At 33.2% G+C, this 14,643-nt stretch overlaps 1 protein-coding gene across 1 annotated transcript; it reads right to left on the bottom strand.

Annotated features, from left to right (window-relative positions):
* Positions 1 to 11,426: 11,426 nt before the first annotated feature.
* On the bottom strand, positions 11,427 to 12,132 carry LOC129954118 (NADH dehydrogenase [ubiquinone] 1 alpha subcomplex subunit 6). The gene is made up of 3 exons (XM_056067809.1): positions 11,911 to 12,132; positions 11,689 to 11,804; positions 11,427 to 11,626 (listed from the first exon to the last, which is right to left on the bottom strand). Exons 1-3 carry the CDS (start codon positions 12,038 to 12,040, stop codon positions 11,498 to 11,500), a joined length of 375 nt encoding a protein of 124 aa, XP_055923784.1. The 5' UTR covers positions 12,041 to 12,132; the 3' UTR covers positions 11,427 to 11,497.
* Between the last annotated feature and the right edge of the window lie 2,511 nt (positions 12,133 to 14,643).

The raw sequence follows: 14,643 nt of genomic DNA, 5'->3' as shown, positions 1-14,643 counted from the left end.
TGACGTCAGATAGCCTGGGGGGAGAAGGGCATGTTTGTCTTTAGAGCCTGAGCAGGTATATTTAGTAGTTCGTACTTAAATGATTCATAAAGTTCCCCTTGATCTATTCTACCTTCCTATAAAATTAGTCATTTTCATTAAGTCGCAACGGAATCTAATTATTTTTCAAGATGTTCAATGTATTCTAGTTTATAGTTATCGAATTTCTCGCCAGAGGTCGTCGTCGTGTGTAATAGATTTTATTTTTGGTTGCAGGTATTTAGTTTTGTTTTGTGTTGAACTCGAATTGTCGATTTGTTTTTATTCACTTCTTATCACTCACAAATTAATAGGTACCTGAACCTACCTATAGAGGAAGTGCTAAAGTAGGTTTTCCACCTCTGTTAAGTTAGTTTATAGATACGTGGTATCGACATATGGAATTGAAATATGATCACGTATACTTTTGTGGCCTAATCAGAATATTTAGCTGTCATTCTGAAGAAGTATCTGAATATTTTTAATATATGCGAGACTTGAAGACCTGTTTTGATTTCTTATATTCATACATACATACATATGTGTACAATATACATGTATGTATAAATATTTTACGTTCTACGTAGCTTCAAACATGACTAAATAGATAGGTGTAAATAAATGTAACTAATAATAATATAATTGGTCACGCTATAAAGTTTTCACTTAGAAAATTTTAATGTTAGTAAGCCCGCTTTTGCTATAAAATAATATTTAAGACTTTGAACTTGAAAATAATGCTGTTGTTTATTGCAGTCTGTGGGAAAGTATTATAAAAATCAGAAAAAAGTACCTATACGATTTTAAAGACTGTTCAAAACTGAAATTAGGCTTTTATTTTAAGACCATGGGAAAGATATAAGAGCATAGTCCATCAAACCGTATTTGACAAGGAGTTTATTGATTCAGTATCCATATAAAAAATGAGAGATGATCTGTTTTGTGCCTAGATGATTTTTTAACTAATGTCAACCTCTTTTCGCTATTTTATAGTGAGGAACATTTTCAAATAGAATAAAAATATCCTATTTTTCTTGTACCACTAGAAACCCATGAAACTTCTTGACATGTGTAGACATAGGTGGCTTCATGGACTCGCAGCAAACGTTTGTTTCTCGTTTCTGAAACAATTTTGTTGTGTAGCTTACAATCTAATTATTGTTGTTATAATTTAAGAGCCTAGCTACAGAAACTTAAATTATTTTGTCGAAAAGAGTTTCTTCTCATTAATGGTTGTTTTTTAAACTTAAAATGTTGATATTTTTCATCATTTTGAAGATTCCTAGAAACTACGCTCGGAAACCCTTTTTTGTTCTCCATATCTCAAGAACGGGTTAGAAGATATCGAAAAAGTTTATAAACATCAATATGTGCAGAACTGAATTTTAGAGCAGTGTTAAGGCAGTTAAAAAAAGTTTAAATTATAATTTGAATAATTTATTATTATAACTTCTAAAGAATTGATATGAATATTTTTCAAAATGTATGACAATGGGTAGGTTCAGACGACATAAGGGACTTGGAAGTAAGGCAAGTTTTTAGCATCTGATTGGCCAACTGTCAAAAAATTGCCTTCTTATAAAGGCAACTTTAGTGGAAAATTGACTGGAAAGTTAGTAAAAAATAATCTCAATAACAATCAAGTCAAGTCAACTTATGTCAAACTGACAATTGATCATGTTTTTTTTCATTCAACTGTAGGCTGAACTTCATTACTCTATGATTTATTTATAGAGCCATAGAGTCATAGTCATTTAATGCTATCTGTAAAAAGATTCCTTGGTAATTTAAAAATGAAATAAGTAATATTTCTTTACAATATAAAATACGAATACAAATCGTGAGAAACTTGTAACATGCCTGAGGAGTGTTCTGTAGACAATAATGATTTTGGTAGTTTTTGTACTATGAACTTAAAGTAGAGGTTTGTGAAGTAAAGTTCTGATTTTGCAATTTATGACACGTAAAAAACTAAGTAGTTGCCTTGGTCAAAATGTACATTCAAAGAATGAAGTTAACTGCAAATGAAATCTCTTATATTGACTGAACCTGCCCAATTTTTTCTACCGGGTGTATTTTTTCTAATGGGTGTATTTTATTTAGACGTGTAGTTTTCAATAGGGCAATATTTTTTTATGATTTGGTCTTTTTGACAGCTGTCACTTGATTTATGCTAAGTTTGATTTTCCAATAAATAGACTTATGTACAGCTTGGACAACGTTTGTAAATCGTTTAAATATATTACCACCATTACCATAGGTCGGTTTACGAGACGCATGGAAAAAATCAATTTATTAAATGGGGGTTATAAAAATCCAACGTACCATATTGGTTAGTGCGTTGGACTGTCATGAGAGAGGTCTTGGGTTCGATCCCTGCCTGTGCCATATAAAAAAGTTTGATTCACGGATACTGCCTTTCGCGAGGAATTGACAAATTCCCAATAGTAATTCTTGTCATGAAATAAACTGTAGGTCCCCTCCATCCCTGCAATTGCTTGCACTCAGGTTGAGAGTTGTAAATCACTAGGCCCTGGTTCTCTACGGATTGTTGCAGCACCTAATTTATTTGTATATAAAGTCACTTATCAATGCAGATAGGTTAGGTTAGGTTATAGTGGCTGTTCAAGATGGAAACGGACACACTTAGGCCAGTTTAATGGCCCATTGTGATACCACATGGATCTTAAGGATTCCTCCTAAGCTCAATGGAACCAGCTTGAGTCCCTTACGAAACGTGAGAGGCTGATTATACCGATATGATTTAGATCGTTTAGATCGCTAAAGAAGAATTCACCTAGGTAATTCTTGCGTTTTCGAGCTAGAGCAGGGCATGTGCAGAGAAGAAGAATAACCGTTTCTCCCTCTTCCTTGTCCACACAGCTTCTGCAAAAGTCATTTGAGAATAAGCCTCGTCTCGTGGCGTGCTTTCCTATTAGACAGTGTCCGGTTATGACACCTATTATCGAGCTTATATGCGATCTGCTTAGAAAGAGTAAGCACCTTGAACGTTTTAAATCCAGTGTTGGCCAGATGTTTTTTGTGACTTGAAACGTGGTGATGTTGTTCCACCTGGTGCCTGTCCTCCTCACAGCGTCTTGCATTAGCAACAGTTTACAAGTAGCGATTGGTATGCCAGTACTTGCCAAACGTGGTAGCATGGGCTGTACCGTACCGTTCCTAGCGAGTTCATCTGCCTTACAGTTATCTGAAATGTCTCTATGGGCCGGCATCCAGCAAAGGTGAATATTAAACTGTTGCACCATCTCCATTAGAGATGATCGACAGTTATGGACTGTTATAGAGTTTGTAGAGACAGAGTCCAGAGATTTGATAGCGGCCTGGCTGTCAGAGAAAATACGGATATCAGATGTTGAGCCAAGACAAGACTTCTTTAATCGCCAAAAGTTCCGCCTGAAACACGCTACAATAATTGGGAAGGCGGAATGAGAGACTTAATTTCAGTCGTTCAGAGTACACACCTCCACCAACCCCTTCTTTTGTTTTTGACCCACCTGTGTAAAAATGGATTGACCCAAGAATGTTCTATCCTCCCAAAAAGATCTGGTAGGTATAGAAATCTGGAAGTTTCTGTCGAATTGTAGTGGGGGATGGTGTAGTCTGTGTGCTTTGAAATTGATTCTAAGTACCTTAGAATTACGGAGTGGCCAATGTTGTCGTTAGTCCACTGCGACGAAGCATTATCAATGCAGATAAGCCCGAGATGATTGACGCCTTGGAAAAGAATTCGGCGAGTTATTACAAGTTAATATGCTGCAACAAAAACTTTCGGACCTCATTTCTGTTTCTGAACGTTTCAGTGTTCCTCTCTCCTCTTCTACGCGTTAAGCTCTTGTTTTGCTGCCTGTGGTCTATTAAGGAACCTTACATTCCTTAAATAATTATTTTACGTAGGTTTTCAAAAGTAAATCAACAGTTTTGATGCTCGCAACTAAGTTTTCTACATGGTTAGGTAGTTACCCTGGCGCAAGACCTCCAACCTAGAGGACCAGGTTCTTTATTTGAACTCCAAGGGGGAGAGCCGGCATAACCACCTCTTACAGTACAGGCATGAGCTCCGAATATGTCGAAGTAGCTAACGCAACATAGCTAAAAGGAGATGTGCTTTATTGGAAACACTTGTCCTCCCCCTCTGGTTTCAACAACGAGTGTTGAAACACAATCTCCAGGTAAGGCACTACAGGCACCTGATGTTTATCACGGGAAGGTTAAAGTAAAAGTTTGTAGACAAAAGGCACCTATGAATGCTTTTGTCCTCTTGCGTGCACATGTCTACCATTTAAACTTTATTTAAAACCAATCTCTTTCTATAAATTAATTTATAAGTCAAACATAATCTACTCTTTACTTTTCGACAGGAGCTTTATATGTAATCTCGAATTACAAATTTAGAAAACAAATTCTGAACGAATGAACAATTCTCGAAAACAAAAGTCATGAATTGAAAATATTTTTTTTCTTTTTAAAATAAAGCCTCGGGTTAAATAATTGAACCAATTTCTTATTTTCTTTTGTATTTTAAAATTTTCTTTTTCTTATTTAGATGAGAATATAAATCTTTTAACCACCTGAATGAAGTGCTGTGTTTTATTTGAGTTGTAACTCTTTAAAAAGTGTCAAAATAAAATTTTAAATTAAATTTTAATTTGTCTTTCAAGATTTTATAAGTGAATTATGAGAATTAAGATGATCGAAATTTTTACATTTTTGACTAAAAAATATTTAATTGAGATTTTTGAATTTCGATATTACGCCATGATCCCTTTTAATACCTAAATGCAACTATCATGAACTTACAAGATGAATTGAAGTCGATTTCATCAAGCTTCTGATGTTATTGATGTGCTATTTATTTATTTATTTATTTTTTTTTGTATCAATTAAATATCAATTAGACAATTGAATATGTTTGTTATCAGAAGAATGACTAGCACTTTGTGTATGATAAAATTTGGAGCCACCATCAACTCAACCGGATGTCTTACATATAAGACTTTTAAACTTGTATTCAAGTGATTTTTTCTTGATTTTATGCTATCATACATATGTACATTTATTTTTCAACAAAAAATTAATGGTTGAATACCAAAAATGTACTTGTTTTGCAATTACATAATATGTGTATTGTAATTGTAATGTTAATAATCTCCACAAGTAAAGTTCATGGGGAATAAACCACATAAATAAATGTTTAATGTTTTCTATACTTAAGTTCATATTTTTTAAAGCTATATATAAACGTACTTATCTGTGTTTTATTTCGGGACAAGTTCTTTTCTGGATAAGAACAATAAATACAAAAATGCATGTTCTCCTTTAGTTCAACAAATAAGATAAATATTTTGTCTGGAGTTAATGATTATACAATTTGATGCTGTTGAGCTGTTTACTTTGAGTCTTGAGTGTTATTTCGATAACCGAAGACAGTGGCTGGCGTAACGAGACGAGGGATCCTGTCTTATAGGGTTTAATTTATTAATATGCAGTCTGATCTTATAAATTGAATAGTTTTTGATTTTTAACTTTCCATAGGAAGTTATTGTAATCGGTCTGATTGGACTCATTGAAAATTTTGACAGTTCTTCATGTTTCATGGCCCCTAGAGTCGAAATAAAACACTTTAGAGAGATGTCAGTGCGTGCGTGTGTATGTACTTTTAGCTATGTTTTTTTTGTCGTCTATAGCTCAAGAACCAGTAATTATATAACTTCAAATACATTTTGTTATACAAAAAATAATGCAGCAAGATGCAGAAAGGACTCTCAAAAAAGTTACGTGGGTAATTATTGTGCCATAGCAATTTAAAAAAAGTTCAACATTTTGGTTAACCCTAAATACCTCGCGAACCAATGACACCAATAACGCTAGAAACTTGAATTGAATTTTATATTATACATATATTGTACTCGTACCATGAAACAAAACGAATATAATGTTGGAAAAAAGTCCATTTTACGTTTTTTTTTTAAATCAAAAAAAACTGAAACAATAAATATCACCTCGAAAACTTTACGAACAAAAATGATTTCATCTCCAAAATAATTTTGTGCAACGAAGAATAACGTTTTTAACATCTGATAAAATTTTGAGAAAAATCCAATTGACAGTTTTTTTTATAAAAAATAAAAACATAAACAAAAAAATTTATAAAATTTGGTAAACAATGATTTTCGACTCAAATATCTTTCCCATGAAGTAATTTTAAGACAAATCGAATTGAGAGGTTTTTTAACAAATGTTAGTAAAAAAGAAATATTGTTTTCAACATTCTGAACAGTTTTGAGAGAAATCAGTTTTTTTTACAAGTAATTAAAACCTTAAAAAAAAACAATACTAAAACTTTGTAATAATTTACTTTCGACTCAAATATGTTTTTAAAGATTAAAAATATGTTTTCGGCATTCAGTATTTTTTTATAAGAATCCAACAGTCAGGCCCGGATTAATAGGGGCTAGGGGGAATTGCAGCCCCGGGTCCCGCGTAAACTAGGGTCCCATCCCATTAAGAAATTTGAACCGTAAAACCGAGATATTCAAACTGTACAATCTAATAAACCCCAAAAATAAAAACCAAAATTAGTTGAACCCACAAAATCCAAACTTGAAAGCTATATACCCCAAAAACGTTAAACCCATATAGCCCAACTCACAATTAATCCCATCTTATGCAATGAAAATTGGCAACGGAAGTAACAAGTTGACGGTCTTTTTATTTAGTCTCTACTTAAATCACTTATTTTCAGCATTTTGGAAATTTCTTGAGTAATGTAAAGAAAATAAACAACGAGTGCACACAAATAAAATAGAAATGAAAAAAAGAGATGAGTATATAAAAATGTTTTCAATGATCCTGAGTTGTTTTATTTTCATGACCCATGTTTACGTTGAAAACGAGAGTTACACAATGTTCCTGCAACTCTCGTATCGACAAAATTAAGTCGATAAAAACTGAAAATTGAAACATTTTTTTGCATTTTTCAACGGTTTGAGCGAAAATTACTACATTATTTGTTGCTTTTAATTTTTAGAGTTTTGAATAATCAAAAAGAAATGGTCTGACGGTCTGACTGTTTTGAGCTCATGGTTTTTGGATTAATTACAAATTGGTTTATGTGTTTTTAACGCTTTTGGTTTTACGATTTTATATTTACGATTCCAAAATGAACACCTTTAATTTTTCAAAAACTTTAAAAAGAGCCCCTGATAAATAATTAGCCCCGGGTATCAAAACATATTAATTCTTATCGGGGGTTTGAGCACTTGGGGGATAGCTTTTTGGACTTTCGATGCGTCAACTCTTCGGAGCATCGTCTCTGAGAGCGTGGGCACCAAGCGCCCCGCTTTGGTTATTGGTTTGGCTCGCTTAGGGTTTAGGACGCTCTGTTTTATATCTTATATCTCAACTTTGAAATAGTTCCGGGCCCTTTAATTCGAGCCTACAAAAAATAATCGGTTAAAATTGACATTCGGTTCTCGATATCTCTCGAATTAATTTTATTCGTCCAAATTGTATATGTTAATATAAGAAATTAAAACTTTTAGAAATGCTACTATAATTGGTAAAAATTGTTTTTCGACTAAAATTTTTCGTTAACAAAAATAGATTTTGAAATAAAACTATTTCATTACCTATATGCAAAATATTGTTGGTAATTTTAAAATTTTTAAGAAAAATTCAACTGACAACTTTCTTAACAAAACCCGAAAACCTACAAACTTTAAAGCAAGACAAATCGACAGACGGGATGGGAAGTTATCAGTGTGGGTCACATCCCAGCCTCTTTTTACTTTCAAATCGATTCTTGCCTGAAAAATTGTAAAAATAAATAGAAAACTGTTCTTATGAGACTAAAATTAATCACAACATATGTAGCTCTCTACAACACATTGTATGAAAAAAAGTTCAAATTTTCATTATTCAAATATGGGTTTTCTACAAAAAAATTTTTAACTTTCCGTTGCGCTGTTTATGATGATTTTTCTGAAATAAAAAACATACTGGAAATGTTTGAATTGAAGTTTGAAGATAACAAGGATACTTGCAAAATGATTACAAATTTGAGAAAAGAAACATTTTTAGAACTTTCATGAAATATAGTGTATAACAGTTTTGTTCACCTTAAAACTCTGGTTTTTAAATTTTAATTTGATTTTAGTTAAAAAATCTTGTTGGCTAATGTTATATAATATCATCTTTGAGAGATAAATGGTTTAAATTGCACAATTTTGGCATATGAGTGTCGGCTGGTGATCTATCTGCTAGCTTTAAAACTCTTATACAGCAAGTCTCACTTAAAATTTGTGCATGCTCACCTTCAGATCATAGATGAAACTTTTGATGCCGAAATCGCTTTTGATGAACTAGAAATTGCTATTTTTCATACGCAATTCCAATCATTTTTCAACAGAATAAATTTTAGAAAAGACGTTGGTAAAAAGGTCGATAATCTTTCCTGTTCACAAAAAAAAGCAGACTTAAACAATGTTAAAAATCACATAGGCGTCTCGTTTATATATGACTTAAATCTGATGGGTTTGCACCTTCAATGGGTTTCTCCAACATAATTTCCTCATATCCAACAACTATAACAGATCTATTTGTTAAATACTTTAGCAAATCGTATACTGAACATCTTCATGATCCTGATCCACACTACTTTAGTTATTTAGATGGTTCCGCCCAAACCTCTCTTTCATCTTTTACAATAACTGAAGAATTGGTTCAGGCCTTTCGCCCTGGTCCTGTCCAATTGTTCTAAATAAATGTATGCATTATCTGTCAAAGCCTCTTACTGCACTCTTTGAAGACTCTCTTTCCCAAGGTGTGTTTCCACATATACGAAAAGCTTCATTTATATTCCCTATCCATAAACAAGGCAATAAAGCTGAAATTAACAATTATAGACCTATTGCTAAACTTTCATGCATCCCCAAAAAATTTTGAAAGCTTAATTTATGAATGCATTTACTTCCATTACTAGCCCTTATTTTCCCCCGCTCAACATGGTTTACTTAAAGGTAGATCCACTACGACTAACTTAATTGAATGTATATCCAAAGTTTTGTCAGCCCTTGAGAATGGTAATGAAGTTGATGTTGTATGCACTGATTACAGCAAAGCATTTGATAAAATATCCCATAAGATAATATGTATATCTCAAACTTAGAGCTTTAGGCTTTCCATCTCTATTTATAAACTGGATAGGCTCCTACCTTGCGAATAGAACTCATAGAGTCCTCTTCCGTAACTCAGTCTCCAGTCCCATACATTCAACTTCTGGAGTCCCACAAGGTAGTCACCTTGGCCCCCTCCTCTTCGTCTCATCTGTTAACGATGTCTGTCTTAAATTAAGAAACTCAAATATCCTAATATTTGCGGATGATAATAAAATTTTTAAGATTATCTCAACTCCATCTGATTCCTTACTTTTACAAAATGATCTTAATATCTTTTTAGTTTGGTGCATTCATAATTTCCTAGAGTTAAATGTAGGTAAATGCAAACAAATCCCATTCTATAGAGTATACTACTTTGTTAATGACGCCGTCAACGTAGTCGATTTTATTAGAGATCTTAGTATTACATGTGACAAAAATTTGAATTTACAATCCCATTGTGACCAAATTATTAATAAAGCTAATAGATCTCTCGGTTTTGTTAAGATATGATCAAAAGAATTTTCCAACCCCTATGTAACTAAAGCGCTTACAAGTTTGGTCTCCATTTTATGAAAACCATTCCCTCAGAATTGAAAATGATCAAAGACGTTTCGTTCGATTTGCCTTACGTGGCCTTCCCTGGGATGATACATCCAACTTGCCTCCTTATGCCGATCGATTAAAACTGATAGGTTTGCACCCCTTATATATTAGAACCAAAAACGCTAATATATTATTTGCTCACCAATTGTTATTGGGCAATAAGATTCCCTGGAACTCCTGAGTGCTATTCATCTTAACACCAACCCTCGAAATTTGCGATCCGTTTCCCTTTTCTATATCCCTCATCACGGGCACTTCGAACCAATGTCCAGAATTCTTCCTCACTGCAACCCAAATGCAATATGAAAGGTACCGTTAACTTTTTCCCTTTTTGAGTTCGCATTCCTCGTCCCTTAATTAATTTAATCACGAAAAGTAATTTGACGCCTGATCACATTTTCACGATGACGTCCATAGTTAAAGACTGCCTTCGACTTCATAAATCGAAAATAGGACTATCAACAAAATTCTTACATGTTAGAAAAGAATTGTACTCAGAGGTAAACGCAGTTTTAAATTTTTTAAATATTTTTAAGCAATGTGGAAGACATTCTTCCTGGATGGTGGAATACATGTCGCTGATTTAAATAATCTTTTTTATGCCGATAATATTGTGATACTTTCAGAATCTCCAGAAGACCTTCAACTTATGATAAATCGCCTAGCGAAATACTGGAATAAATAGGACCTTGAAATAAACTCCAAAAAATTAAAATGATATTAAGTAGGTCAGTAAAGAGCCAAGATATATATAATTGGGTGTTCAATAGTATAAGCTTGGAGGTTATATAGATGAGTACAAACATTTGGGTGTGAAACTAAAACAAATTCTTGATTTCAGCTTGCATCTCTCTGAGAAATCAAATACTTCACAAAGCCTATTGAAAGTAACATGTCGAAACATCTTCTTGAATAATCGAAGCAACCTTTCGTATAAAATATTTGATGTGCGGGTAAAATGATCAAGTGTTATACGGCTTAAGTTTGAGTATTGATGAATACCAGTCCATCGGAAAGTTTCAAAGAAAATCTTTAAGAGAACTTTTCAACTTGTTTTTGTAAACAACAGCCAATTCGATCTTGAAACCGGACTTCCGATTTGCTCGTGAAAGTGCTCTTTTATCAATATAATCACCTTGCTTAAAAATGCTAATTAAGCTCATTTTATGGCATCAGTTAATCTTGGAGTAAACATGTCACTCACCTTTAGAGATTTTTTGCAAGCCTTAACATAAGGCTTAATTAGTAGCCATTTTAAAATGTTTGTATTGGTCTAGGACATTGAATTTCATTCACGACATGAGCAATACCACTGACCTCTCGATTATTCTGTATGACAATTTGCGAAATCAATTTTCAATTCAGAAATTCTTCAAGCATTTGACAAATTTATTTTAAAAAGTGTTGAAAATTGGACAAATTGTGATTTTGCCACTCATAGCTATCCGCGACGGAGCTTTGCTATGTCATTTTAAAGAGACTCCATATATTTCTAAATTATTGATTGTTGATTTTTAACTGAACCTAATTGTTTCCATAAGTTTTTCAAAGTTGGGGTTACTTTAGAGTTTGTTAAATATTTTTAAAACCATTAAAATTTACGTTCAAAACAAATAAAAAAGACTATTTTCGTTTGATACCCCTCTATTATTCTAGCTTAGATCATTCATCGGACAAACATTAACATAATAAACGTTCTAATTTTGTCCCTGAATAAATTTGGAAAGAAAGTCTGTTGGTTTGGGTTCTTCGGATTCTTTCCAGTACCGCATAATGTGTCCTTTTTGCTTCCAAATGTTAACAGATTCTTTTAATTCCATTTGACCCTGAAAAGTTATTAACAAATTGAATAAAACTGTTTAGACATCAAAGTTTTCCATCCACTTACCTTAATAACCAACATATCAATAACACGAATATCTGTAACACTGCGATGCTTGATGAATTGCTCTCGGAGTTTAGCCCGACATTCTTCTACGGACTTGGGGATATCATAATCCATAACTGGAATAAAACCAAAGAGGTGGCTCTATTGAATTATTTGATTTACATAACAATTTCGTTTCCGAGAGACTACATAACCTATGAACATTGACGACGGGATTCTTACCAATGTAAGGGATTTGACGATACCATGCCTTGTACAAATTAAGGGCACGTTTTCTAGCTTCCTCCCGATCAACGGATAGAATTGGGCGAACTTGTTGTACGGCTCTTTTTACAGCTTCACGTCCAGCCATCGTTGAAAATTTAGATCCTTAAACTATAATTTTCAAATTGACAGACAAGAACGACGAAACAACAACAAAAATTATGATTTCAGAAATTGACAGTGACAGCTGGTTGTCAAAGTAATTTAATGGAGACGAGTGAAGCTAGATGCAGTTTACGAAACAGATTTGTATAAATGAATGAATTCAATGCCAAAATGTGAAAAAACTTAATGGTTGATTTACATGTAGTTGCATTTGATTTCTTCAGTAATAAGAGAATGCTACACATACAATTTTTTTTAAATAGAAAGAATATACCACGTAATGGGTGCGTGAAATTTCAATTAGAGAGAGTTTTTTTTTTTTCCATTCGACGTTCAATGTATTGGTGCAAAAACCATTTTAACAAATTGCAAAAAAACGATAACAAATAACTAAAAAGAAGGAATGTTGTTGTTGTTTTCTTGCGATTTGCTAACCTAACACTTTTTGAGGACAAATTAAACGGATTGAATAATGTTTTTGACATATTTTCAATAGCATCTTCGTCTGCATCAGTGCTGCTATTATTATGTTACAAGTGTAAAAAAAGATTAACAATTCTTTTTTTATTTTTAAATTTTGTAACTATGCTCCATTTTGAACGTTTTGTTACACGCTTCCAACTTAAAAAAAAAACTGAGCTTAAAGTAATTATGAAATGATAAGGTGGTGAAAAACTATACGCACGAATAACAATTTTAACCAGGTTTCTTTATCACAATGTTCGAATTAAAATCAGATCAAAAAATAAAATAAATCGGATCATTATATTTAAATTATATTTTTTGACGTTTAGAGTGGATGGTCTTTGATACCTATGTACTTTCTCACATACAAATATTTTTAGCACTTATTCTTGAAGAATAACAAAATGCAAAATATACACATGCTCCGGCTGGGAAAGTCTTTGAATCCACACTCACAGGACAGCGCAGTAGAGGAAGACCGCGGATCAGGTGGAGCGCACAAGTGGAAAGTGACCTCACCCAACTTGAAGCGTGAAACTAGAGATATCTAGGTAGGGACCGAGCTAGATGGAGAAGTTGTTGGTTAAGGCCCTAGTTCACACAGGACTTTAGCGCCACCTTAACCAAGTAAAATAAACACATAAATTTTACAGAAAAATTTATAGAGAAAGAAGACATAGTGAAGTCACTCTGTTACACATTTTTTGGCATACATTTATCTATTTGATATCCAGATAATACAAAGATGTTGTGTCCCAGAGTTCCGTTTTGTCTCCTACATTCTTCCTTATTTGTATAAATGTCTTTTGCCTGATAGTTCAAACTCACTAAATATTTTCCCCGATGACAGTTCCCTCAGCTTTTCATACTCGTATTTAAATTCTCATCCTTGTTCTTCGGATGTGGGCTACCAACGGCACCGTATGCTAAGCTCAATAAATTCTGATCTGGACAGCTTTGTCCAATAGGGAATCGAGAACCGTTTAGAATTGAATGCTTCAAAAACTCAATGCCGTCTACTGTTGAAAAAAGCGTAACCCTCTCCTAATGCCACTATCCATAGTAGGTACTTGCATCGAGAAGACTGAATAGCTTTTAGTTGTAGGTATATGCGTCACAAACCACTTGTTGTGGACCTCGTGAGTGTCTTTAATAATTTAAAAGAGAGCTCCAAAAATAATAGGTGGCAGTTGTCTAACTGAAACTTTTGTATCTCTTGAGCACCCTCGTAAGGTTCAATGTCTGTCATTATTTTATTCCTACTTCATAAGCAAGGCTTCAGTGAAATAGCCAGTTGCATTCACTACCATGTGCAGACATTCAATATCAATGCGCATCGATATCTCCTTTCTAATCTTAACCTCCCTTAATGATTGCTGGCAATGTGTTGAATCGTTATTAGGGTATTCATATCCCCATAAGTGCGCTCACAATATAAAAAGAAAACAAAAATCCATCTATACTTCTCTTCATAAATGCAAATGCAAAGACATATAAATCCGCCATAAAACTGCCCATTTACCATCCAGTCAATCAGTTGTGCCATTTATATTTCTAGAAAATTAGCAAACCACTAAGCCAAAGTGGACTTATGGCTTAAGTGAAATGAGAAATCTCACACAAGATTACAAATCATTTTTCGAGAATGTCGTTGTAAGCGATGTTAATAGTTGACTTATATTATTTGGAGAAGTTTCCAATCTTCTTCAAGATAATTAATCACCGAGAAGCGTGAAAATGTGTGCAAGTAAAATAATAAAGTTGGCGGCTGCTAATAAATAAAAGTTACTCAAAGTTGCCAACAACTAAAAATTGACCAGGATTACCAATAATAAATTTTCAGTAGCTACTCTTACTAACTTCCCATAAACTTTTACAGTACATTCATTTAGCATCTGTCAAACTCAGCTATCATTTTAAGTGCCATAATATTGCTTAAATATGTTTGCTTTTACCAAAATGGATAGTCTAGCAATGACACAAAGCGTTAATTAAAAAAGTACTAAATTTTTCAAACACTGCGATACACAACACGATCAATAACTTTTATATTAACTTTTTACATTTTCTAATATCCGATAGACAAATGTCAATAATTATTTTAAAGCATAAAAAGTTTAA

This window comes from Eupeodes corollae, chromosome 1 (assembly GCF_945859685.1).
Source record: "Eupeodes corollae chromosome 1, idEupCoro1.1, whole genome shotgun sequence".
In the NCBI taxonomy this organism is placed as follows: domain Eukaryota; kingdom Metazoa; phylum Arthropoda; class Insecta; order Diptera; family Syrphidae; genus Eupeodes; species Eupeodes corollae.
Note: the sequence above shows the minus strand (reverse complement) of the source record. Positions and strands in the feature narration are given on the sequence as shown.